This window comes from Herpailurus yagouaroundi, unplaced genomic scaffold, assembly GCF_014898765.1.
Source record: "Herpailurus yagouaroundi ecotype Mexico unplaced genomic scaffold, PumYag 184, whole genome shotgun sequence".
NCBI classification, from domain to species: Eukaryota; Metazoa; Chordata; class Mammalia; order Carnivora; family Felidae; genus Herpailurus; species Herpailurus yagouaroundi.
In genome coordinates this window covers 8,235,652-8,263,590 of record NW_024412415.1, presented here as the reverse complement: position 1 = coordinate 8,263,590, position 27,939 = coordinate 8,235,652, and the positions used below count along the sequence as shown (strand labels likewise).

Here is a 27,939-nt window from a genome sequence, read left to right as displayed (position 1 = left end):
CTCACCACACCCTGCAATCCAAAGAAGTGCATAGAGTTGCCAAACCTGCATTCAGAGGCCAGTTCTACCACCTCTCTGCTTCTGTGGACTTAGTCGGGTCACCTAACTTCTCTGAGCTTCATTCCCCTCAGAGGTAAAAAAGTATCTGCCTTACAATATTGTGGTAAGGCATAAAAGACATGATATAGTAAATATCTGGGTCTAGGCTTGACTGTGGGTGTTAATTTAGTCAATAGAAATTGTCACCGTTCTGCCAAGCAGAATTCTTACATTTCTCCAGATATAATGTCTGTTGCATAATGCCATGCCTTTGCGCAGGTGTGCTTCCTTCTCTGGGTTGATTTTCCTCCTCTCTGCCTGTTAAATGCTTTATCATTCAACACTCATCATGTCCTTCCCCTCAGAACTGTCCCTTAAGGTGAGCAAATAAGCAGATGTGATACAAAGTAGTGGATAATGAGCATGTACCCTGGAGATAACTGGCAGTCATGGTGTGAATCCCAGCTCCACCATTTCACCAGCTATGACAGGCCTGCAACCAGCAAGTTACTTAACATCTTTAAGACTCAGTTTACTCACCTGTGAAGCAGGTTTAATATTAGTACCTACTTCGCAGGACCACCGTGAGGATTAAGAGGGAAAATGCCCCCAAAATGTTAAGTTCAATGTCTGGCCCTTAAGTGTTCATTACACTCTTCATGACCCCGTCCCTGTATCTGGTACCTGCCTCTGCTAAAATTCCTCTCAAACTGTGCTGCTATTATTCATTTGGTGCCATGTCCTATACTAGACTATGTCTTGCTGAGACTGTCCCAGAGTTCAACAATAATAGCTAGGGTTTTTTTTTTTTTGAACACTAATAAAAAATCCTAAGAAATATGCTAAACACTTTACATATATTATGTCAATTCATGTTAATTGGAAAGTATATCAAGGTCCTCCTACCTACTAAGGTTGGCCAGGACCGGACAACACTTTTGCCTCTTTTCTCTCTGCAACATAGGTAACTGCAGGGCTTTACTCATTCATGTCCTGATGCACAGCAGCTACAATGTCCTCTGGTTCCACGTCTCCAGATGATACTTTTAAGGTCCATCTCACTTTGAGTGAGAAGGTCTCTCTTTGCAATGGCTGGCTGTTCTTGGTCTGCTTCGCTGTGTTTCTTTTGTCATGTTATCATTTCAAGGCATTTGGCTGCCTTATGTCTATAAAACGACCATCCTCTGTTGGCTCCATTTCTAATTTGGATGGGTTTTAGTTTTGTTATGAACAAAGCTACAGTTAAGTTCTGGCAAAGCCCACTCCCTGGGAGCTCCTGGGAGGCTAAGAAAGAAGGCAGCGCAGACCTGGCTGGATTAACCAAAATAATAATTTCTCTCAACCCTTTGTCTTTATTCTCTCCCATAATGCCTCCACCCTCTCTTTTGCCTGCCATTCTCACATCCTTCCTTCTTGATTTGATCAATTTCCCTCCCTTCAGCCTCCCTTTCCCCACTGCTAAGGAATACCCATGGGGTTTCATACACTTAAACAGTTAATGAATAGGGAAATGCAAATCAGAACCACCATGAGATATCACTGCACTTACTTTAGGATGGCTCTTCTAAAAAAAGAAACACACACAGAAAATAACAAGTGTTGCTGAAGAGGTAGAGAAAATGATTCTTGTGCATTGCTGGTGGAAATGTAAGATGGTGATTTCTCAAAAAATTTTTAAGTAGGCACCATGCCCAGTGTGTGGCTTGAACTCATGACCCTGAGATCAAGAGCCTCATGCTCTACTCACTTAGCCAGCCAGGTGCCCCGATTCCTCACATCTTAAACATTAGAATTACCATATGGGTTTAATAACCAAAAGAGTGAAAGCAGAGGCTTGAACAGATATTTGTACACGTATGTTCACAGTAACATTGTTCACAATGCGCAAAAGGTGGAAATAAGCCAAGTTGCCATCAATAATGAATGGAAAAACAAAATGTGGTAAGTACATGCAATGGAATATTATTCACCCTTAAAAAGGAAGAGAATTCTGGCACATGCTACAGTACGATTGAACCTTGAATATATTATACCAAATGAAGTAAGTCAGACACAGAAGAGCAAATATTGTATGACAAGGCACCCTGTCATATACTTTAAAATATAGATCTTTGGGGCCCTTGGATGGCTCAGTCTGTTATGTATCCAACTCTTGATTTCGGCTCAGGTCATGATCTAATAGTTCATGTGATCGAGCCCTGTGTCTGGCTCTGCGTGGACAGCACAGAGCCTGCTTGGGATACTCTCTGCTCCTCTTTCTCTCCCTCTCCCTCTCCCTCTCTCTCAAAATAAATAAATTTTATAAAAATATAAATAAAAAATAAAAAAGCTCTTAACAAAAAGAGGTTGGAAATGTATTCTGGGATTTAGGGAAGATGAAATTGTACATAACTCATATCTGAAACTAAAAAGAGTCAGTGGTGGAGGCAGCTGTGGAAGGTTCAAGGCGGTAGGATAACCAGGCAAGTGTCAGTCTAGAAAAGTCAAAAGCAGAATTTCAAGAAGAGGTGGTGGGATGGAAACAAGTGGTGGGGGAAACTTGGAAAAGCCAATTAATTGTATTCGGTGAGGCCTTTTGGAAACTTGGAAAAGACTGGAATTAATTGCCGGGGGTTACAATTCATTCCAGTACTTGCTAAGAGCTTAATTCCTGCTAGCACAGTGCTAATTGCTGAGGACAGAAGAACAGCATAGTTCTGGACCCAAGAAGCTCACAGAGTGGCAGAGGAAGTGAGAAGTGAATACTTAAGACACATGTTGAAAGTGCTTAAACAGCGGTGTGCAATGGATACAGAAGTTCTGGAGAGTGGGCGGCCCCATTGGGCAGGATTTGGGTAGGACTGGTAGGACGGTTTGCTGCCCAGGTGCGAGGTGGGTCTCCAAGGATTCCGGGGGAGGGGCGATTCCAAGGAGATCCAGTCCTCTGAGGCCATGGGCAGCTTTTAGGTGCTTGAGGGGAGAGGCGGCAAGAGGGGACTCTGGCGCCCGGGGGCGAAAGGACGTTAGCAGTATTTGGGTCCTGTTTGAAAGATGAGAGGTGGAATTTGCAGCCTGAAGCAGGGATGCAGAAAGGGAAGGAGAAAAGCGTCTCTAAACTCTCCGCCACTTTCTCACACAGGGCAGAAAAGATCAGGAGGGGGTAAACGGAGCCCTTTGGGAGGCTGTTCGACCAAAAGCCTGAATTCGCCGGGCTCCGGAAATCTTGTTTCTCTTCTTCGGACTGCGCCTCGGCCGGAACTCTAGTGCCCTAAGGTCTGGTTTGGCGCCGGACTGGAAAAGCAGACGGACGCACACGAAGAAAGTGGAGTACCCGGTCGCGAAAAGCGGAGGTCCGGGTGGAAGTCACTCGCGCGCTCTGGCGGGGAGGCCAGCAAGCACCGGCAGGCTGTTAGCGCGTCCGGGACGTGGGAGGGCCACACAGCCCCAGCAGGTGAGGCCTGACAGGGCTGCCTCTCCGTGGCACGGTCCCGACCGTTCCCCCGAATCAGATCCGGAGTTAAAACACAGGGGTCGAGGGTTAGTTTAGCCACTTACTAGCTGTATGACTTCGGTTAATTTATTCTTGGAACCTCCGTTTCCTCGTCTTTGTAATGGGAACAGTTATAGCACTTCTCTCAGGGTTGTTGTGAGGAGTCAATGAAATATACTTAGAACAGTTTCTGGCACATGGTAAGCCCTGGGTATATAATCTTTACTAAGACTACTCTCTTTTAGCTCAGTGGGTTCCGTTGCCGTCAAAATTCATCAACTTCGGCACCGGATCATCCATTTGATGGGTTTTACTTTATGTTTATTGGTAAAAATACAAAGCAAAATTTTATAATTAAATTTATGTTATTAGAGAAGTAACAGCACTATTAAGAATGTGGAAAATAGGGTGAATAATGTTACTCATAATCCCATCCTATATACAGCTTTAAGCCTTTTTTCACCACCCAAAACTTTTTTGTCTCTGCATTTTTATGCTTGCAATATTTGTATATATGCAGTTTGGATTCCTCTTTATTTGCTACTTAGTAGTGTAGCCTATGGTTGGGGTTCTCGAGAATCTTTTATGATTGTACAAATTCCATTTTGTAGGATTATCATTTGTTTCCCAAATTCCTTAATATATAGAGATAAAATTATTTAAGCACAATCGGTGCTTAAATTGAAATATTACCTTTGATTCCAGGACCTCAGATCAACTGTTTTTAATTTCCTGGTTCCCTTCTTTTTTTAGTCCATGTGAAAATATACTGTTTGCATGGTTTTCATTTATTCAGCAAACATCATTGGGCATCAGTTATGTTTAAGCCATGGTCCTTATGATTAAGGAGGTCACACTAGTGAGGTAGACAGATAAAAGTGATATTCTAACATTATGTAAGGGCGAAAGAGGGGTATGCAGGGATTGTCAGGAGAATATGGAGGAAGAGTAATGTCATTGCCCCCTGGTGGAAGGCAACCAGGAACATGACTATAGTTGAACATGAGCTTATTACTTCTTACAGTGAGAAAAAACACATACCATAGGAAACCATGTAACATCTAAGTAAGAGAGTGTTAAAAGGGATTTATTATTGGATTTAGGTTTGTGTTAAGTGATTTGGGGGAAAGTAGTCTGGAAGTGGAGGTAATTCTATGACTGGGAATGTGAAGTCTTATCTGTCTAGTGTTAGGCTAATGCCATGATTGGTCAACATATACCAGTCATTCAGGGCACCTGGGTGGCTCTCGGTTAAGTGTCCAGACTCTTAACTTTGGCTCAGGTCGTGATCTGTTTGTGGGATCGAACCCTGCATCAGGCTCTGCACTGACAGGAGCCTGCTTGGGATTGTCTCATTTCTTGCTCTCTGCCCTGCCCCCCTCACTCACAGACTCTCTCTCTCTCAAAATAAATAAACTTAAAAAAGATATGTTAGTCATTCATATTAGCGAAGATAGTAGAATATTTGGTCATTTTTGTGGTTTCAACAGTGGGTTTTTTTTTTTTTTTGGTACGTGTTCAGACAGGATTACAGTTGGTCTTTTTAAAAAATTATTATTTTTTTTTTAATTTTAGAGAGACCGTGCACAAGCGGGGGAGAGGGGCAGAGGGAGGGAAACTGAGAATCTTAAGCAGACCCCACACTCAACACAGAACCTCACAAGGGGCTTGATCCCATGACCTGAGCCGAAATCAAGAGCTGGACGCTCAGCTGACTGCGCCACCTAGGTGCCCCTACAGTTGGTCTTGATGGAGCTGAGGTTATTGCCCATGGATATGAGGCAATAGTTCGGGACTTGGGCACATTTTGGAGGGCCTTGTGTTTGAATTTCTGGGGAGGAATTGCTGACTTATTATAAGGGGAGTGCAGTCAGATTTAGACAAATCCCTTTTGTTGCCTGTCAAAGGATAGATCGGGAGAAGTAGAGGAGATCAGAGTCAAGGAGATGTGTTCGAATTTTGCTACTTAAAGAGTATCCTATGGACCAATGACAAGGGCATCGTTTGGGGGCTTGTTAGAAATACAGAATCTCAGGCCTTATCCTATACCTACTAAATCAGAATCTGCATTTTAAAGTGATTTAAGAAAAAATTTTTAATGCTTATTTTTGAGAGAGAGAGAGACAGAGCACAAGTGGGGGAGAGGCAGAGAGAGAGAGAGAGAGACAGACAGACAGACAGACAGACAGAATCCGAAGCAGGCTCCAGGCTTTTAGCTGTCAGCACAGATTCTGATGCGGGGCTCAAACTAATGAATTGCAAGATCGTGACCTGAGCCAAAGTCAAAAGCTGGATGCTTAACCCACTGAGCTACAGAGATGCCCCAATTCATAGGCACTTAAAGTTTGAGAAGCCCCTTGTTGGGAAGTTACAGTAGTCCTGGTAAGAAGCAATAAGACCCTGAACCAAGACACTGGTTGAGGAAGTGGGGAATTGTGGAGGTATTATTTAACATATATTACAAGTCTCCTGCATGCCTGGCACCATCCTGGGAGCTGGAAGTACCACAGTGAGGATGGTCTCCCTCGCCAGACTGGAGTGTCTTGATGGAAGAGACTAATGAAGAAATTGCAGTAAACTGTAGTAGGGAAAGTGTAAGCCCAGGATGCAGTAAGATTACATTAGAGGGATGCAGGTGCTGGTGAAGTTGAATCGTCAAGGAAGGGTTCTTGGAGGGGTAAGGGATGTTGAAGCTGAGTTCCAAAGGATAAGGTAGCTAGGCAAAATCTGTGGAGGGCATTCCTGGCCTAGGAACAGCAATCAGCCAAAGACTGAAGCCCAGAGAAGGGAGTACTGGTTGGCACTTGGTGGACCACAGGTGTTTAGCCAGGATTGGAGTAGAGAGTGGGATGTGACTAGAGGTGAGGTTGGGGAGATGAATGGAGGCCGGATGTGGAGTCTTCTAGACCCTGTGGAGAAAGTTGGCCTTTATTCTGAAGACCATGAGGGAGTCCCACATGTGTTTTAATCAGAGAAGATAAGTGATCAGTTTTATGTTTTAGGCCCTTCTAGATGCTGAGAGGTGGGATGAGGTAGAGGTGGTGGCAGCAAGCCTGGAGTCAGGGAGCAGAGTGCAGTGTTCTAGAAGAAAGAAAGTGGTGATTCCCCTGATGTGAGGAGTGAGGGAGGAGGGGCACTCTAGCAGATTGACCACTCCTTGGTTGTAGTTAGGGTGGTCTGGGCGCCATTTAGTTGTAGACTACTAGGCAGTTGAAGCAGGTGAGCCAGATTGTTGGATTTTGGCATTTTTGAGGCTTTTTTTTTCTTTTAAGTTTTTAGTGTTCTGTTTATTTCCTCATTCAGCATCATGTTCTGACTAGTGGATGAATTTTTGTTTTTGTTTTTCCTTTCTCCTGGTCTTTGGGCCAAGATAGGAGAAAGACAAAGAAATAGGCATTGCATCTTTTATTTCCTCTTAGGGGTAGCTGGAGTAAGTAGGAGAGAGAACTGTTTAGCCAAAGTTGTTATTTTACTAGAGCAATAGAACTTGTGTTGCTGATGTTTTTACTAGAAGCAGCAGCATTTAGTGGAAGGACTCAAGGCTAGGGTTCTAATTCTAGCTTCCATGCTGATTAGCAGTGTGAGCTTAGGCAAATCATTTCACCTGTTGGTGTCTATTTCCTAGAGAAAGGAAATATCTCCCTGGCTTGTCTTACAGGAGCCTTGTGTGCCTTAAATGAGATAATATATGCCAGGTGGTTTGAAAACCTTACTGGATCAGAGAATGCTCTTGTAGCCTTCATTCCATCTGATCTTCAGAAGAATACCTTATGGTAAGTAGAGGAGGTGTTAACACAGCCTTACCCCTGAGGAAATGGAGGCTTCAAAAGATTAATAGCTTTACCAGAGGATAAAGAGCTTTATTAGGTTTAGCCGTATGAAATTGCCAATAGTCACAATGTTCATAACCTAATAAGTGGGCATGTTTTCTGACTCTACATACAATGTACCCTGTAGTCCCTGTTTGTATAGATGAAGTGCTAAAATGTTGTCAGTTATCCTAGGTCTTGGAGTGAATTAGTTGAGTATTTTATTTTAGGTATCAATGATTTCTTTAAAAATCCAGCATAAGAGCACCTGGGTGGCTCAGTCGGTTAAGCGTCCGACGTGGGCTCAGGTTGTGATCTCAGGTTTGTGAGTTTGAGCCCCACGTCGGGCTTTGTGGTGACAGCTCAGAGCCTGGAGCCTGCTTTGGATTCTGTATCTCCCTGTCTTTCTGCCCCTCCCCCACTCATGCTCTGTCTCTCAAAAAGTAAATAATCTTTAAAAAATAAAAAAATAAGAATCAGCATAAAAATTTGGTTTAAGGTCAGCACAACCTTTTGAAGTACATACTTGAATTATTTTGAGGTAATAATTAACTCCATGAAGGGGGCCTGTGTTTCTCTTCCTCTTCTCATTTTTTCACGAGGCAGGGGGATACTTTCTTTATATACTGCGTAAACAGGCTTATGTTCATAGTAGGCCCTGGGGAAGTGTTTATAGAATTAGAAAATAAGTTCATGAATTTCACAACACATGTCTTTGTTGAATTTGAAATTGTGATGCAGTCATTGCTACCCTGGTAACTCTTCAATGTCTTTTCCTTTCTAGGTGGAATTGAGCTATTTGCTGAAGCTTCTTTCCTTTGTAGCCCAGGGAGAAATTTACATTTTATCTTACTATGGCTTTGGTTCACAAGTTTCTGAGTAGCGCTTATATTTTCAGAAAATGCCTGAAGCCAAGTGTTTCGTCATGTCCATTTTTGGGTAATCGCTTTGCAGACTATTGTTCTAGTAGTCTTCAGAAACCTGTGGCTGCTCCTGGCAAAACCTCCTCTCAAAGGAATACTGAAGGGGATTTGCAAGGACATCACCAGAGAGAAGTTGCTTTGGATATAACCTCTCCAGAGGAAAAGCCGGAAGTTAGTTTTGATAAGGCAATTAAAGATGAAATAAAGAACCACTGTAGGCGTTTGAAGGATGATATTGTGAATTATTGGATCGGCCCTGAAGGCCGCCCTCTGCATGAGGTCTTGCTGGAACAAGCCAAGGTTGTCTGGCAATTCCGTGGAAAAGAGGACTTAGATAAGTGGATGGTGACTTCTGATAAGACAATTGGAGGCAGAAGTGAAGTGTTCCTGAAAATGGGCAAGAATAATCAGAGTGCACTGCTGTATGGAACTCTGAGCTCTGAGGCGCCTAAAGATGGGGAAAGTGGCCGCAGTGGGTACTGTGCAATGATATCCAGGATTCCAAGGGTAAGTGAAGTCCCAGAGCCTCAGTTTTCCAGTGAACGGGGGTGAATTTCATTGTAGTATGAACTGTAGCAGATAGCTTTTTTTGTTTTTTAAACAAAATACTTTTTTTTGAGGTTTATTTATTTTGAGAGACTGAGAATACGAGTGGGGGAGGGACAGAGAGAAAGGGAGGGAAAGAGAATCCTATTGCGCCACTCGAACTCAGGAGCTGTGAGACCATGAACTGAGCCGAAATCAAGAGTTGGATGCTTAACTGAGTCACTCAGTTGCCCCTACAGATAGCTTTTGTTTCTATGAGTGAAAACACCTGGTAGGTCATCTGTGTCAGTGGGGTTAAGTAACTACGGGGCACAGGTGTAAAGCAAAAGCATAAGGGGGAAGCGGTTCCTGAGGAGGGGGCACTTGTTTCTGGGCATCACTTTGGGTCAGGGTGGGACATTCTTATGTTTGAGGAGCTCTGAGAAGTCAGACATTTGAACAATGATCTCGGGAGATATGCGTCTTCTCTAATAGACCACAGTCCCTGTGATGGCCAGAGATTCATTAGGGTGGATGTAGGGTCAGCATGTAGTTTTTATTTGTTTTTTTTTAAGTAAACTTTTTTATTTTAGAAAAGTTTTAGTTTTACTGAAAAATTGTGCAGATAGTACAGAAGGCTCCATATGCCCCTCACCCACCTTCTCCAATTGTTGCTATCTTACATTGCTTTCGTACATTTGTCACAATTAGGAAACCAACATTGGTACATTACTATTAACTAATTCCAGACACTATTTGTATTCCAGTAGTTTTTCCACTTGTACTTTTTCTGTCCCGGGATCCCAGCCAGGACACCACATTATATCTAGTTGTCATGTCTCCTTAGGCTCCTCTACCATGTAATAGTTTCTTAGTCTTTCCTTATTTTTCCTGAGGATTTGAGAAATCCTGGTCAGGTAGTTTGAGGAATAATCCTCAATTTGGGATTTTCAGATGTTTTTTCTCCTTGTAAGACTGGGTTTTTTGGTTTTTTAGGAAGAATACCACAGAGCTGAAGTACTGTTTTCATCACATCATATCAGGAGTACATGCTAGCAATGTGACTTATCATTGATGTGTTAACCTTGATCCCCTGGTCAGGATAGGGTTTGCCAGATTACTCTGTTGTTACTATTTGTTTTTCTTCTTTCCATACTCTTCTTTGGAAGCAAGTCACTAAGAGCATCCTACATTCAAGGCATGGGAGCAGGGCATGGGGTTAAGTTCTGTCTCCTTAAACGGATGGTATTTTCATATATTATTGGGTATTCTTCAGAGAAGAAGTTTTGTTTTTCTCCGACTTTATTTAGTCAGCCAGTCATTTTGTATGGACTCGTACTTCGGGTTATAATCCAGTGCTATGTTATTTATTTTGTTGCTCAAATTGTTCCAGCTTTGGCCATTGGAAGCTCTTTCAAGTTGGTTTTTATCCTTTTGACATGCCTCCATTTTTTTGTTTTTTAGAACTTTCTGGCACTATAAGATGCTCTAAGCACATTTTGTATTTTCTCTGTCCCAGACCTAGAACTAGCCATTTCCCAAAAGAGCCCTGATGCCTTTTTTTTGGAGAATGGTATTAGAAACCCAGATCTGGGTGCTGAGTATGCTTGTTGCTACTGGGTTGACAGTACTTCCAGGACCTCTCAATGGACACAGCAGGAAATACAGGGATGTATACCAATCGTGGAAACACGTCTGTAACTATTTCTGTACAAGCCAAATAGGAGTTCATACCATGCTGACTCTAATATAGTACCATGTGGTTCATTTTCAGCTTCTCTTTCTTATCTATAACTTCGTACTGTAATAATGTGAGAAACCTGTCTCCCATTAGTTACCATCAACTTAACCTATTAATTCAACCCCAGTGTACATGCAAAACAGTTTCAGAACTTTTAAGTTTTTTTAATTAAAAAAATTTTTTTAACTTATTTATTTTTAATATTTGTTTATTTTTGACAGAGAAAGAGAGTGTGAACAGGGGAGGGGCAGAGAGGGAAGGAGACAACAGAATCTGAAGCAGGCTCCAGGCTCTGAGCTGTCAGCACAGAGTCTGATGCAGGGCTCAGAATCACAAACTAGGGGATCATGACCTGAGTCAAAATCGGATACTTAACCAACTGAGCCACCCAGGCGCCCCAGCAGTTTCAGAACTTTTAACCCATAACCCTGTGAGAAACAACTTTACCGACTAGAGTACACTGGGTATACATAGTTTCCTTTGTCTTTAGTTTTACAGTTTCCCATCAGAGCATTATTTTCTAGAGTTACTTAGGTTAGCTCCTTTGTCTCACAACCAGTCTATGGCTTTTTGCAAATTTGCTGACTGGGTGTTGTTTCAGGGCTACCTGGACAGGCTCTCATGCCTGGCCTTGGCCATAGCCTCTGGATGTTTGCTTGGCTATTGTACTCTAAGGAGAAAGGCAAATGTTAGTTACCAGGGTCCCTCTCTCCAGATAATGATGAGAAAGAAAGGTATGTGTTCTTTCAGAGACAAGTATGCATATAAAGATTTTTTTTCTTTCCAGTGCCTGAAATCCACAGAATGGATTTGGTCATTCCACAGTAGAAAATAATTCTATGGCTGGATAAACACTGCGGAGTAATGAAAATAGGCGATACAATTTATTAAGTGTGCCTTGCCAGTCCTCTTGCTACTTTGTGTGTGTGTGTGTGTGTGTGTGTGTGTGTATATATATATATATATATATATATATACACATGTACATATACATATATACACATATATACATATATATGTATACATATATATGTATGTACACATATATATATGTACATACACATATATACATATATCCCTTTAATTCCTCACAACAATCCTGTAAAGTGTGGTCATCCTAATTATATAGATGAGGAAACTGAGGCTTTGGGAGAGTTAACAACTTGTCTAAAGTTACACAGCTAGTAAGTAAGATAGTTCATATCTGAGCACTGCTATTCTCAAAATCAGATTACCTTTGAGAATGCTGTAAATAAACACCTTTTTAAATTAACACTAAATTCCATTTTCCATGAGAGACAGTATAGGTAGTTGTTAAGAATACAGATTTTGGAGGGGCACCTGAGTGGCTCAGTTGGTTGAGTGACTGCAGCCTGGGTCATGATCTTACAATTCGTGAATTCGAGCCCTGCATCGGGCTGTTTGCTGCCTGCTTCAGATTCTGTGTCTTCCTCTCTCTCTCTCAAAAATAAATAAACATTAAAATTTTTTTTTTCTTTTTAAATATAGATTTTGGAATTAAATGGCACTGGATCTACCATTTCCTAGTTGAGTGCTCAGTTTCTTCATTTGTAAGCTGGAACACAATGATAGTACCTATCTCAGAGGGCTGTGAGGATGAAATTATGCATTCACAGTGTTTATGTAGGTTTTCAGTGGGTGGTAGCTATTGTTATAAAAGAGCGATTTTAAAACTCGAGCTCTTTCATAGTTTTCTGATTTATAGGAAGGCAGCTGTCACTGCCCACTCAGAATCCATTACTTGATAGGACCAGGGGAAAAAAAGGTACATACAGCAATTCATTTCCATTCATTGATACATAAATGTGCCTACCACATATCAACACTGTCCTGGGCCAATCATGTCCTGAACATTACCTTTGAAGCATAAATACGGGGCACCTGGGGGGTGCATTTGGTTAAGCGTCTGACTCTTGATCTCGGCTCAGGTTAAGAGTTTGAGCCCTGCATTGGGCTTTGTGCTGTGTGGAACCTACTTGGGATTCTCTCTCTTTCTGCCTGTCCCCCAATTGTGCATGCATACATGCTTTGTATCTCAAAATAAGTGACCATTAAAAAAAAGAGAAACATAAATACTATGTCAGTATTTTATGCTAAAAAAATAATCCCCAGATTTATCTGCCTCCTTATGGTAGAAGGGCAGACTAGGTAGAAAAATGCCAGTGGATCCTTTTGATACTTCAAAAGATGACTAATTTTGCTAGTGGTGGAAAATGAGATGAACTTAATTTTCCTTTCTGCACCTTAGGGCCCTTTCGAGAGAAAGAGGTCTTATGATTGGTCCCAGTTCAACACTCTGTATCTCCGTGTACGTGGAGATGGTCGGCCTTGGATGGTGAATATTAGACAGGACACGGATATAATCCAGAGGAAGAATCAAATGTACAGTTACTTCATGTTCACCCGTGGGGGGCCCTACTGGCAGGAGGTCAAGGTAACAGCATAAGTCTTTATTGTGTATGAAAATGAAGTCTTTTGAAATCATGGCTATCCTGTAGTTTTTTGTGTTTTTTTTTTTTTCCTTATTAATCCCTTTTGGAAGGTGTGGAAAGAGAAAGAAGGAAGATGTTCTAGGGGTGAGATTTATATAAGTGAGTTTTTCTTTAATTAATATAAATGTTAGTTTCCTAACCAGTAAATATTTCCCATAAGGATATGGCCAGGTCCATGGTAAATCATGGGTACATCTCTGCTCTGTGCCCAAGTAGATGTTTCTTCTTAAGTTTCCACCACATCCCCTCTAACAGGCAACTCTGTTAAGCTAGTATCCCTAGCTTAGGAGAAAGTCTTCTTAGGAGCAATAAATACTTCATATTTTACATCAAAATTTTTATTCATTTTTTGGTAATATAAGGCACTGTTACTTTGTGAGAGTAAGCTTTAAGAAGGTAAAAATGTTCACCTAGAGGAAAAGAGGTAGAAATTAAGGGAATGAATTTCAATTTCCCATTCTTTTCTTCTGTCTACTGAAGGTTTTTAATACATAAACTCCAAAGAAAGTCCCTGTTTTGCTTATACTTAAACCTAAGGGTCATTCTAGATTGCTTTCTCCCTTACCCCACATATAGTCTGTTTAGCACATTCTGTCACCTGTACTGTACCTAGAGTCTGACCATTCTAGCCATCTCTCCCACTCACCCTAGTCCAGGCCTTTGGATTTACTACAGCAGCCTCTTCATGGTTTTGCCCCCTAAAATTCACTTTCCGCTCAGCTGCCAGAGTGATCTAACACATAGTGCAGACTACATCAGTCACATGCTTAAAACCCTCCAGTGGCTTCTCATTGCAATTAGAATAAAGCCCAAACTCCTTAACATGGTCTACTGGGCCTACAGTATCAGACCCGTCTTTATCCTCAGTCTCCCTGCCTACCTTCTTCCTCCATACTGGCCCCTTTTCTGTGTATCACACCCAACAAGCTCACCCCCATCTCAGAGCCTGTGTACTTCATGTTGTATCTGCTTGGTAGGCTTTTCACCTTCTTGTTCTTCCTTGTCATTCACCTCTCAGCTCAAAAGGCCTCAGAGATGCCTGACCCCTGTAGCTAGAGTTGTATCCTCTAACCCAGTCACTAACACTACCCTGTTTACTTTTTCCATAGAACTTATCACTAAGTAAAATTATTTTGTTCATTCACTTGTCTCTTTATTATCACTTTCTACCCTGCACCCCTGGAACATAAATTCTGTAAATTCTGAGAGCAGGAACCTTGTCTGTATTGTCTCCCTTGCTGTCTCCCCTGCACCTGAGCAGTGCCTAGCATATAACAGATACTTGATGCATATTTCTGCATTAATATAGTTACATAAGCAAAAAATTACTACATATGTAACACTTGTATACAAATAGTATATATAACAAATTATTATTACTTTAAAATGTTTAGTTTTGAGAGAGAGAAAGAACACGTGAGCAGGAAAGAGACAGAGAGAGAGGGTGACAGGATCTGAAGCAGGCTCTGAGCTGTTAGCCCAGAGCCCAAACAAGGGGTCAAATCCACGAACCATAAGATCATGACCTGAGCCAAAGTTGGATGCTTAACTGACTGAGCCACACAGGCGCTCCAATATAATGAATTATTAAACTAGGATTTCATACAGAAAATTTGGAAAATCCCGAAAAGGAAAAAAAATTAACCACCACCCAAAGGTAAAATACTTTTGGTGTGTACCTTCCAGATCTATCTTTCTTTCTTTTTTCTTTCTTTCTTTTTTCTTTCTTTCTTTTTTTCTTTCTTTCTTTCTTTCTTTCTTTCTTTCTTTCTTTCTTTCTTTCTCTCTCTCTCTCTCTCTCTCTCTCTCTCTTTCTTTCTTTCATTCATTCATTCATTCATTCATTCATATCCAAGTTAGTTAGCATATAGTGCAACAATAATTTCAGGAGTAGATTCCTTAATGCCCCTTACCCTTTTAGCCCATCCCCCCCTCCCATAACCCCTCCAGCAACCCTCTGTTTGTTCTCTATATTCAAGAGTCTCTTATGTTTTGACCCCCTCCCTGTTTTTATGTGATTTTTTTTTAAGTTTATTTATTTTTGAGAAGAGAGAGAGCATGAGTGGGGGAGGAGAGAGAAAGAGGGAGACACAGAATCTGAAACAGGCTCCAGGCTCTGAGCTGGAGCCCCCCGACGCAGAGCTCCAACTCATGGACTGTGAGATCATGACCTGAGCCGAAGTCTGACGCTTAACCGACTGAGCCACCCAGGCGCCCCTGTTTTTATATGATTTTTGTTTCCCTTTCCTTGTGTTCATCTGTTAGATTCCTCATATGAGTGAAGTCATATGATATTTGTCTTTCTCTGACTAATTTCGCATAATACCCTCTAGTTCCATCCATTTAGTTACAAATGGCAAGATTTCATTCATTTTGATTGCCAAGTAATACTCCATTTTGTGTGTGTGTGTGTGTGTTTGTGTGTGTGTATGTAGACACATATACACACACACACGCATGCGCATACACATATATTACCGCTTCTTCTTTATCCATTCACTCATTGATGGATATTTGAGCTCTTTCCATGCTTTGGCTATTGTCAATAGCCAGTGTTTACTGCTGTAAACATTGGGGCGAATGTGCCCCTTCAAATCAGCATATCTGTATCCCTTGGGTAAATACCTAGTAGTGTCATTGCTGGGTCATAGGGTAGTTCTATTTTAATTTTTGAGGAACCTCCATACTGTTTTCCAGAGTGGCTGGACCAGTTTGCATTCCCACGAGCAGTGCAAAAGAGATCCTCTTTCTCTACATCCTCGCCAACCTCTGTTGTTGCCTGAGTTGTTAATGTTAGCCATTCTGACAGGCCTGAGGTGCTATCTCATTGTGGTTTTGAGTTGTATTTCCCTGATGATGAGTGATGTTGAGCATTTTTTCATGTGTCGGTTGGCCATCTGGATGTCTTCTGTAGAGAAGTTTGTCTTTTGCCCATGTCTTCACTGGATGATTTGGTTTTTGGTTGTTGAGTTTGATAAGTGCTTTATAGGTTTTGGATACTAACCCTTTATTTGATATGTCATTTGCAAATATCTTCTCCCATTGCATTGGTTGCCTTTTAGTTTTGCTGATTGTTTCCTTCCCTGTGTGGAAGCTGTTTATCTTGATGAGATCCCAATAGTTCATTTTTGCTTTTGTTTCCCTTGCCTCTGGAGACATACTGAGTATGAAGTTGCTGTGGCCGAGATCCAAGAGGTTTTTCCTTGCTTTCCCCTCTAGGATTTTGATGGTTTCCTGTCTTACATTTAGGTCTTTCATCCATTTTGAGTTTGTTTTTGTGTATGGTGTATGACAGTGGTCCAGGTTCATTTTTCTGTATGTCACTGTCCAGTTTCCCAGCACCATTTGCTAAAGAGACTATTCCATTGGATATTCTTTCCTGCTTTGTCAAAGATTAGTTGACCATACTTTTGTGGGTCCATTTCTGGGTTCTCTATTCTATTGCATTGATCTGTTTTTGTGCTAGTATCATACTGTCTTGATGATTACAGCTTTGTAATATGTCTTGAAGTCTGGAATTATGATGCCTCCAGCTTCAGTTTTATTTTTCAAGATTGCTTTGGCTATTCGGGGTCTTTTCTGGTTCCATACAAATTTTAGGATCATTTGTTCTAGCTCTGTGAAAAATGCTGGTATTATTTTGATAGGTATTGCATTGAATATTTAGATTGCTTTGGGTAGTATTGACATTTTAACAATGTTTGTTCTTCCAATCCAGGAGCAGGGAATGTTTTTCCATTTTTTTTGTGTGTTCCTCAATTTCTTTCATAGGCTTTCTATAGTTTTCAGTGTATAGATTTTTCACCTCTTTGGTTAGATTTATTCCTAGGTATTTTATGGTTTTTGGTGCAATTGTAAATGGGATTGATTCCATGATTTCTCTTTCTGTTGCTTCATTATTGGTGTATAGGAATGCAAGTGATTTCTGTCCATTGATTTTATATCCTGCGACTTTGCTGAATTCATGGATCAGTTCCAGCAGTTTTTTGATGGAATCTTTTGGGTTTTCCAAATAGAGTATCATGTCATCTGTGAAGAGTGAAAGTTTGACCTTCTCCTGGCTGATTTGGATGCATTTTATTTCTTTGTGTTGTCTGATTGCGGAGGCTAAGTCTTCCAATACTATGTTGAATAACAGTGGTGAGAGTGAACATCCCTGTCTTGTTGCTGACCTTAGGGGAAAAGCTCCCAGTTTTTCCCATTGGAGGATGATATTAGCATTGGGTCTTTCATATACGGCTTTTATGATCTCGAGGTATGCTTCTATCCGTACTTTCTTGAGGGTTTTTAATCAAGAAAGGATGCTGTATTTTGTCAAATGCTTTCTCTGCATCTATTGAGAGGATCATGTGGTTCTTGTCCTTTCTTTTATTGATGTGATGTATCACATTGATTATTTTACAGATCTTGAACCAGCTCTGCATCCCAGGTATAAATCCCACTTGGTTGTGGTGAATAATTCTTTACTGTATTGTTGGATCCAGTTGGCTAGTGTCTTGTTGAGAATTTTTGATCCATGTTCATCAGGGAAATTTGTCTATAGTTCTCCTTTTTAGTGAAGTCTTTGTCTGGTTTTGGAATCAAGGTAATGCTGGCTTCATAGAACGAGTTTGGAAGTTTTCCTTCCATTTCTATTTTTTGGAACAGCTTCAAGAGAATAGGTGTTAACTCTTTAAATGTTTGGTAGAATTCCCCTGGAAAGCCATCTGGCCCTGGACTGTTGTTTTTTGGGAGATTTTTGATTACTAATTCTATTTCTTTGGTGGTTATGGGTTGGTTCAGATTTTCTATTTCTGCCTGTTTCAGTTTTGGTAGTTTATATGTTTCTAGGAATTTGTCCATTTCTTCCAGATTACCCATCTTATTGGCATATAATTGCTCATAATATTCTCGTATTAATGTTTGCATTTCTGCAGTGTTGGTTGTGATCTCTCCCCTTTCATTCTTGATTTTATTTATTTGGGTCCTTTCCTTTTTCTTTTTGATCAAACTGGCTAGGGGTTTATCAATTTTGTTAATTCTTTCAAAGAACCAGCTCCTGGCTTCATTGATCTGTTCTACTGTTTTTTGGGGGGAGTTCGATAGCATTTCCTGTCTTGTGTTGGGTTTGGGTTTTATTTGCTGTTCTTTTTCCAGCTCTTTGAGGTGTAAGGTTAGGTTGTGTATCTGAGACCTTTCTTCCTTCCTTAGGAAGGCGTGGATGCTATATTCTTCCCTCTTATGACTATCTTTGCTGCATCCCACAGGTTTTGGGCTGTGGTGTTATCATTTTCATTGGCTTCCATGTACTTTTTAATTTCTATTTTAACTTCTTGCTTAGCCCATTCATTCTTTAGTAGGATGTTCTTTAGTCTCCAAGTATTTGTTATCTTTCCAAATTTTTTCTTGTGGTTGATTTCAAATTTCATAGCATTGTGGTGTGAAAATATGCATGGTATGATCTCAGCTCTTTTTGTACTTGTTGAGGGTGATCTATTCTGTGAGGGTGATCTATTCTGGAGAATGTTCCATGTGCACTTCAGAAAAATGTGTATTCTGCTTTAGGGTGAAATATTCTGAATATATCTGTTAAGTCCATCCAGTCTAGTGTGTCATTCAAAGCCATTGTTTCCTTGTTGATTTTCTGTTTAAATTATCTGTCCATTGCTGTAAGTGGGGTGTTGAAGTCCCCTGCTATTATGGCAATGACTTTGTGATTAATTGATTTATATATTTGGGTGCTCACACGTTTGGAACATAAATGTTTACAATTGTTAGGTCTTCTTGGTGGATAGACCCCTTAATTATGATATAATGATTTTCTTCATTTCTTATTACAGTCTTTATTTTAAAATCTAGATTGTCTGTTATAATTATGGCTACTCTACCTTTCTTTTGGTGACCATTAGCATGATAGATGGTTCTCCATCCCCTTATTTTCAATCTGTCTAAAATGGGTCTCTTGTAAACAGCACATAGATGGATCTTGTCTCCTTATCCATTCTGTTGCCCTGTGTCTTTTGATTGGAGCATTTAGACCATTGATGTTTAGAGTGAGTAGTGAAAGATATGAATTTATTGCCATTATGTTGCCTGTAGAGTTGGAGTTTCTGGTGGTATTCTCTGGTCCTTTCTAGTCTTTGTTGCTTTTGGTCGTTTTTTGTTTTGTTCTGTTTTGTTTTGTTTCATCTTTCCTCCCATCAGAGAGTTCCCCCTTAAAATTTCTTGCTGGGCTGGTTTAGTAGTTGAACTCCTTTAATTTTTGTTTGCCTGGGAAACTTTTTATCTCTCCTTCTATTTTGAATGACAGCCTTGCTGGATAAAGAATTCTTGGCTGCCACTCTTTTCTGGCCTGCCAAGTTTCTGTGGATAGGCCTGCTGTGAACCTGATCTATCTTCCCTTGTAGGTTAAGGACTTCTTTTTCCCTTGCTGCTTTCATGATTGTTTCCTTGCCTGAGTATTTTGTGAATTTGATAGGCCTTGTTGGTGGTCAGTTTTTGTTGAATCTAATGGGAGTTCTTTGTGCTTCCTGGATTTTGATGTCTGTGTCTTTCCCCCAGGTTAGGAAAGTTTTCCGCTATGATTTGCTCACATAAATTTCCCTTTTTCTCTCTGTTTGTCTTTTAGGACCCCTAGGATTCTGATGTTACTCCTTTTTTTTTTTTTTAAATGTTTATTTTTGAGAGAGAGAGACAGAGAGAGCGTGAGAGCATGAGCGGGGGAGGGGCAGAGAGAGAGGGAGACACAGAATCCAAAGCAGCCTCTAGACTCTGAGCTGTCAGCACAAAGCCTGATGCGGGGCTTGAACTCATGAATTGTGAGGTCATGACCTGAGTGGAAGTCAGATGCTTAACCTTAACACTGAGGTACCCAGGTGCTCCTGATGTTATACCTTTTTAATGGTCCCTGAATTCTGTAATTCTTATTTTGTCCTCTTTTGCCTTAGCTGCCTCCTTTTTTTCTTCGTCATTATTCTCCTAAGTTTGTTCTCTTTATCACTGATTCGCTGCTCTGCCTCATGCGTCCTTGCCACCATGCCATCCATTCACGATTGCAGCTCAGTTATAGCATTTTTTTTATTAGATCCTGACTAGCTTTTACTTCTTTTATCTCTGCAGAAAAGGATTATAATCTATTTTCAACTCCAGCTAGTATTCTTATTATTGTGATTCTAAATTCTGGTTCAGACATCTTGCTTGTATCTGTGTTGATTAAGTCCCTGGCTCTCATTTCTTCCTGTTCTTTCTTTTGGAGTTTTGTCATTTTGAAGGAAGAAAAGGAATTAATAAAGTAAAAAAAAGAAAAAAATTTAAAAACAACACAAAGAAATCAAATAAAGGATGGTAGATCTTAGCTGTGTTTTTGTTTGGTTGTTGAAAGAGCTTGATAGAGAAAAAAGGGAAAGATAAGAAAAAAATGGGAAAGAAAAAAGGAAAACGTTTGAAAATTTGAAAAAATGAATACAATAAAATAGAATAAAATGAAACGATGAAAGTAAAATAGAATTTTAGAAATTTACAAAAAAGTAAAAAATATCGTAGAAAAAATTAAAAATATTTTTAATAAAAATGGAAAATAAGTTCTTTCTCTTGTATTCAAGAAAAGAAAAAAAATTGAATAAAAGGGCCAGCGAACAGAATAAAATACTATTGAAATTACATCTGGTTTCCTGTAGAAGTCAAACGATGAAGCACTTTATAATCTGTAAACTAAGCTGGTGGAGAGACTTGTGTTCCTGAAGAGCACGGTTGGCCTAGTTAGGTGGGGCTTAGTGAATGACTCTGTTCTCCACTAGATGGCGCTGCTTGCCTTACTGGGGTGGATTGTTGTGGTGTGTGCAGGCGTGTGGGGTGAAAATGGCATCACCCATTTCTCCCCAACTAGCAATCAAGCATCCCTCCTTTGACTAGGGATTCTGTCCACTCCCCACTTCTACACTGTCCATGACCAAGCCGTCAGGCTGCTAGGTGGCACCTCCCTCCTGAGTTTTATCTCAGATGGGGCTGTGTTTCCCAACACCTCACTTCTAAGGGACTGCAGCTTTGACCTGCTCAGACCCTCTGGGGGAGGGTCTCGCTGAGCAATGCCTGGGTTCCAGCCTGCTCCTAGGAATGTTCTACAGACTGTGCTGCTGTCGATGCCCAGAGACTGCAGCTGGGTGCCAGCCCATCCCAGAAAGTTTGCATGATTGTGTAGCAGCAGTGTTTTAGGGATTATGGTAAATAACAACACACATCTGGCACCAGGCTTCATCCTTAATGACCTTGTTCCAGCACCAGGGAATATGGTTATTCTCTGGGGTCCTTTGGGACCTTTGCCTGTGGGGAGGCTGCACAGCCTCTACCAAATGTCCTCCCAGAAGGGGAACCGCCTCTCCTCGTGTGGCCTGAGGACCCCTTGGACCTCACTCTGCTCCTGGGGATTCACTCTTCCCACCAGAGCTCCACCAGGTATCCAGCTATGAAGTTTCAGACTCTGCACTCCTGCTGTTTAGAGTCTTAATGGAATTTAAGCCCTCTCCTTTCTCCCTTTTTTGTTTAGACCCTTGTGGCTGTTTCCACTCTTCCTTTTTCTCTGCAGCTGCTTTTGGAGGGGGGTGCTTTTCCTATACTCTCCCCCTGTCTTTGTGCTCTCTCTGCCAGCAAAAACAGCTCCCTGCCCTTGGTGGTTTCTCTCTCCTCCATTTTACCTCTCCGCACTGCATACCTTGCAGTTCTGTGGTTCAGGTTGTGCAGATTGTTGCGTTAATCCTCAAATCAGTTTTCTAGGTGTGCAAGATGGTTAATGGTTGATTTGGCTGCATTTCAGGGATGAGAGATGCAAAAAAAACTTCCATGCTTTTCTGCCATCTTGGCCCCTCCCCCCAGATTTTTGTGTTTCCGCCTCAAAAAAATTTTTTTAACAAAAATGTTACTGTGTCAGTGCTGTTTTATAACATATATTGTTCACTGAATTTCATATACAACTTCCTGCTGAGATACATTTTTATATCATTTTAAATTTCTTTATGATATTTTACTATATAAATAGAAGACAGTTTAGTTAGTTGTTCCTCTATTACTGGACATTTAGATTGTTTTCAGAGATTTTCACTGTTGTGCGAAACTCTGAAGTAAATATCCTTAATTATTTTCTTGGGATATATTCTCAGAAATAACATACCTAGAATAAATGGTATGTACATTTTTTAGGGCTTGCACACTGACAAATTATTCTCTGGTATTATTGCTATTTAATTGTTAACAATTACTTTCTTCCCTGAAAATACATGTAGTCCTAACTTTGGCCAGAAAGAATAGTTGTTTGCAACAGCTCTCTTTAAATTATTAAGGGAAAGTGTTGGGGAAGAGATTTTTTTTTAATCGAAGTGTTATTGACCTACAATGTTAAATTAGTTTCAGGTATACAACATAGTGATTCACCATTTATATACATTACTCAGTGCTCATTACAATAGGTGTAGTCACAAGAGGTTTTTAATTAAATGTTACTAATTGCTGTTAACTTCTGCATGAATAATTCTCCTTTAGTAAATAGAAGTGAGATGCTTAAGTATTTACTCTGATTACAGGGAGAAAACAGAGGAAAATGATGGAAAAACTATAAAATTTAGCTTACTGTCCCTTGGAAAGAGAGAACAACTGTTCATCCTTTTCTTTTTATGCAAGCTTTTAATGCAAGATTTAATGTTTCTTCTTAGCTTTTTTATCCAGCTAAAAAAAATCCAGTTCCTTTGATGTAGACAGTGTTCTTAGAGAATTGTTGTCAAAAAGATAGAAGAGATTAGTTTGAGGGGACAGTAGGGTGGATGACACATGTTCCTTGAATGGCAACCAGGTAGCCTTGATTCCATTTCCAAAATATATTTTGAATAATGAGGTAGATGAAGTGTGAAACTAGGGTGCAAAATGAAAAATTGATGGGGGGGTCCCCCCCAGGTTTGTCTGACAGGAATGAAGAGAGCAGGTGAAATAGGGTGTGACTGCATTTAAATCTGCTATGTGAGCAGTGTGATCTACTGCAGTGGTGGGTTGGAATCTGAGCTTTGAATTGAGACTTTTATGTCCACAAGTGTTTTTGGTGATAAGTAATCTGAACAGCACATTAATTTTTTGGTTCACAAGTCAAAAATCTAAAATGATGTACAGTGAGAAGCCTCACTCCCACTGATGTCCCTGTTGACTCTTCCTGCCCACCCGCTCTAGGGAGCCGCTCTGTAGTTTCTTGTGTAGTTGGCAGTTTTGTTATGCAAATATAAGCAAATGTGAATACATGTTCTTATTTTGTCTAATTATACTCAAAAGTATAAATAACAAACTTTGTACATCTTTAGTGGTTTTTTTTTTTTTTTTTTAATTTAAATCCTAGAGAGCTTCCCTGTCGCTTTGTGGAGTTATTTTTCATTATTGTTATTTTGTTTGGCATTAAAAAAATTTATTTTTTAACGTTTATTTTTGAAAGAGAGAGAGAGTTGGAGCATGAGCAGGGGAGGGGCAGAGAGAGAGGGAGACAGAATCTGAAGGAGGCTCCAGGCTCTGAGCTGTTAGCACAGAGCCCAGTGCAGGGCTCGAACCCACAAACTGTGGGATCATGACCTGAACCAAATTTGGGCTCTTAACCGACTGAACCACCCAGGCACCCCTGGCATTTTTTGTTAAATGGAATTCCCATAGTTGATTCCTGTATTAATAGACACTGGGTTGTTCCCAGTTGCTGTGGTAAATTGTTTTGTTTTAAGTTTATTTTGAAAGGGAGACAAACATGAGTGGGCAAGGGGCAGAAAGAGAGGGGGAGAGAGAGAATCCCAAGAGGGCTCCACACTCTCCACACAGAGCCTGATGTGGGGCTTGAATCCGTAAACCGTGAGATCATTACTTGAGCTGAAATCAAGAGTCGGTTGCTCAACCTACTGAGCCATCCAGGAACTCTCCAATTGCTCTAGCAAATTTTTTATTATTATTTTTTTGAGGCTTTTAAAAAATTTATTTTTATACTGTGTATTCTGTCTAGATTTTTCTTAATTAAAAACATTTTTTTAAACATTTATTATTCAGAGACAGAGACAGAGCATGAGCATGGGAGGGGCAGAGAGAGCGGGAGACACAGAATCTGAACTAGGCTCCAGGCCCTGAGCTATCAGCACAGAGCCTGATGTGGGGCAAAGTCACACACCGCGAGAACATGACCTGAGCCTAATTTGGATGCTTAACCGACTGAGTCAGCCATGCGCCCCTTAATTTTTTTTTAATGTTTTTATTTTTGAGAGACAGAGACAGACAGAGACAGAGCACAAGTGGGGGAGGGGCAAAGGGAGAGGGAGAGACAGACTCTGAAGCAGGCTCCAGGCTCTGAACTGTCGCACAGAGACCGACGTGGGGCTTGAACTCACAAACTATGAGATAATGACCTGAGCCGAAGTCGGACCCCCAACTGACTGAGCCACCCAGGCACCCTAGATTTTTTTTCCTAATACATTGTAGAGGTCTGCCATTGCATCCTGTGTAGAACTACATGAAAAGAAGCAGCTGTACAGTATTGAATTGTGTGGATGCAATGTAATCTTTTAACCATTCCCCTATTTTTCCTTTTTTTTTAATTAGAAAAAGCTGTACCATTACATATTTGTCAGAGTCTATCTGTAACATAAATTCCTAAAAGTGAAGTTGGTAGGTCAAAGTTACAGCATTTCAAATTTCGCTAAATATTGCTGTTTTCTATTGCTGTGAGCGATTACCGTAAACTTAGCAGCTTCAAAAGACCCACATTAGCTCACTTGGTATGGCTGAGTTCAATGCTCAGGGCCTTAGAAGGCTAAAATTAAGGTGTCTCCTGGGCTATATTCCTTTCTGGAGGCTCTGGGGAAAAATCCACTTACAAGCTCATTAAGGTTATTGGCCAAATTCAGTTCCTGTGATTGTAGGACTAATGTCCTGGTTTCTTGACTGGTTGTCAGCTGAGGACCACTCTCAGCTCCAAGGAGCTGCCTGCATTCCTTGCCATTTCGTTTCCTCCACCTCTAGAAGAAAAAGTGGAGGATCTCCCCCACTGAATCGCTGATGCTTTTAGGCTCTTTCACCAGTCCCTCCTATAGGCTCAAGTGATTAAATCGGGCCTACAGTGGATAATCTTCCCTACATTAAGGTCTGCTGCTTTAGGACCTTACTTGTGCACAGTCCCTTCTCAGCAACAGAGGTTAGCATGAATACCTGGAAGAGGGTGTGTGTATACAGAAAGGGGCTTCTCGGAATCCTCCTAGACTCTTGCCTCCCAGTTGCCGGCCACTCTAAGAGTTGTACCAATCTGCACACCTACCCGCTGTATACAAGTGGGCCCATTTTCCCTCTTCCCCGTGTTTCTATTGGTTATTAAACTTTAGTTATTTGTGAAAGTTTTGTGTTTAAGATATTAGAATTTTGTTCATAAACGTTACACATATTTATCCTTTGTCTTTGCTGTCAGAAGGTTAAATTGTACTCTACTGTATCATTTTTCCTTTGGGATTTCTGGCTTAGAAAGGCTTTTATCTGTTTTCTTCTAATACTTCATTTTTTAAAAAAATGTTGGTTTATTCTTAAGAGAGAGACAGAGACACAGAGCCTGAGAGGGGGAGGGGCAGAGAGAGGAGGAGATATAGAATCTGAAGCAGGTTCCAGGCTCTGAGCTGTCAGCACAGAGCCCAATCCGGGGCTCGAACCCCCACCAACTGTGAGATCATGACCTGAGCTGAACCGATGGAACCACCCAGGAGCCATCTAAAGTTTTTAAAAATTTTTTTAAAGATTTATTTTTGAGACAGAGACAGAGTGCAAGTGGGGGAGGGGCAAAGAGAGGGAGACACAATTCAAAGCAGGCTCCCAGGCTGTGAGCTGTCAGCACAGAGCCTGATGTGGGGCTCAAATTCACGAACCGTGAGATCATGACCTGAGCCCAAAGTCAGATACGTAACTGACTGAGCCACCCAGGCGCCTAACTAATACTTCATTTTTAAAAAATGTATATCGATGATCAAAATGACTAGCCACTTGTCATAACTGCATGTATTAGAATTATAACGTTAGAATTAAATAACATTAGCATTAAACTATTATCGTTGCAATTCCATACAACTGCCTGACTTGCTGACATTTGAGATGTTAAGTATATGGTTTCTTTTTCAGATTCCTTTCTCCAAATTTTTCTTCTCTAATCAAGGAAGAATCCGGGATGCCCAGTACCAGCTTCTGCTTGATAAGGTAACATTTTCCTGTACTTTCACTCAGAACTGTTCCCTTTAGTGAAACAGAACTCCTGTGAGGATCATTTCAGTTCATTTTTGAGGGCTGGCAAATGAAAGCTAAAAATTCTTGAGGCCATCCCTGTTACTCCCATATGGAGGTTGACTCAGACATATCTTGTGAGCCAAACCTCCATCCTGCAGGAATTTCCTATGGTCGTCATCATTTCAGCCTGCTCACATTTTATTTTAGCTCCAAAATAGTGAAAAGTATTGAAGTTTAGGAGGGCTACAAGGAACCTCCATTAGACATACATGCTGACCTTACCAGTCTGAAGTGGCTACTTTGGAGAGGGAAGAGAAAGTAGAAGGTAGAAAATCAGCCCTGCACTTATGATTTGCTACAGCATTTGAGAACTCTGGTGTACTTGCTAAGGGCTGATAGTGTCAAGACCCAGCTATGTTAAATTCTTTTTTTTTTTTAAACGTTTTTGAGAGTGGAGAGTGAGCCCTGCGCATCCATGTTAGCAGAGAGAGAGGGAGCCGTAGAATCCAAAGCAGGCTACAGGCTCTGGGCTGTTAGCACAGGGCCCCATGTGGGGCTTGAACCCATGAACTGAGAGATCATGACCTGAGCCAAAATCGGACGCTTAACTGACTGAGCCACCCAGGTGCCCCAAGACCTAGTTATATTAATCACCTCAGGAACTTCAAAACTCCAGGAATGGTATCAGTATATGAGATTTTGATCAATTTCTGTATTTTCAATGTAGATCTCTTCTGTTGGATTCACCCTGGCTGATAAAGTGGATGGCCCATTCTTCCTGGAAATAGATTTTATTGGAGTTTTTGCTGATCCAGCCCATACAGAAGAATTTGCTTATGAAAATTCTCCAGAGCTTAACCCAAGACTTTTTAAGTAGTAGAGATGGTATGGTAATTTTGTACTACCAAACTGCATAGTATCATCCATGATGACAGAGACAAAATATTTAACAGCTTCCCATTAACGGCTGGTATGTATTCCCTGAGACAAAGCTAAATGCTGTTGCCAAGAAAGGCCCCATAGTGGGAGACACAGCATGAAACCAGGTTCTAAGCTGCACTTCATCTTAAAGAATGCAAGTCCTGATGTGGAGATAATAGGTAAAGAACTTAACTGTTTTGGATTAGAATGATTCCTGTTAGGAACTATTCCTGCCCAAGTTGGTATTGTCAAAGCAGGGTGTCTCTAAGATGATTGTTGATGTCTTTGTCTCTCTCTGTTCCTCATAGGTTTCTTTTGTTTTCTAATCCATCATTTGAGGAAAGGAGACTGTTAAAGATTGCTATACAATTCAGTGATTTTTTAGTATATTCACAGAATTGTCAATCCTTACCATAAGCTAATTTTAGAAAATTCTATCAAGCCTAAAAAGAAACTGTAATTGAGTGCCCTTTGCAGGCACTCATTCTCCCAGCCCCGGTATCTATGGATCTACTTTCTTCATGGGTTTATCTTCTCTGGATATGTCTCCTACCAATAGAATCCAATAATATGTGATCTTTTATGTCTGGTGGTTTTTCATTTAGCATAAATGTCTTTGAGATTTATCCATGTTATATCATGTTATGGTGTACTAAAAAAGAATGAGGTACTAATAATTTTTAATCCATTCATCCATTAATGGACAGCTGCATTTTCTCTACTTTTTGGCTACAATGAATAATACTGGTGTAAATAGTGC

The 27,939-nt window shown here is 40.7% G+C and overlaps 1 protein-coding gene across 3 annotated transcripts; it reads left to right on the top strand.

Moving 5' to 3' along the window:
• On the top strand, positions 1 to 27,938 carry NDUFAF1 (NADH:ubiquinone oxidoreductase complex assembly factor 1). Of its 3 annotated transcripts, XM_040492336.1 has the most exons (7): positions 2 to 163; positions 3,158 to 3,469; positions 7,167 to 7,281; positions 8,102 to 8,747; positions 12,776 to 12,961; positions 26,157 to 26,231; positions 26,986 to 27,938. In XM_040492336.1, the coding sequence occupies exons 4-7, from the start codon at positions 8,172 to 8,174 to the stop codon at positions 27,133 to 27,135; spliced, it is 987 nt and encodes a 328-aa protein (XP_040348270.1). In that variant the 5' UTR covers positions 2 to 163; positions 3,158 to 3,469; positions 7,167 to 7,281; positions 8,102 to 8,171; the 3' UTR covers positions 27,136 to 27,938. The 3 variants fall into 3 exon arrangements, with proteins under 3 accessions (XP_040348271.1, XP_040348270.1, XP_040348269.1); XM_040492335.1 differs by lacking the exon at positions 7,167 to 7,281 and having other exon boundaries at positions 4 to 163; XM_040492337.1 differs by lacking the exons at positions 7,167 to 7,281; positions 12,776 to 12,961 and having other exon boundaries at positions 1 to 163.
• Position 27,939: the final 1 nt, after the last annotated feature.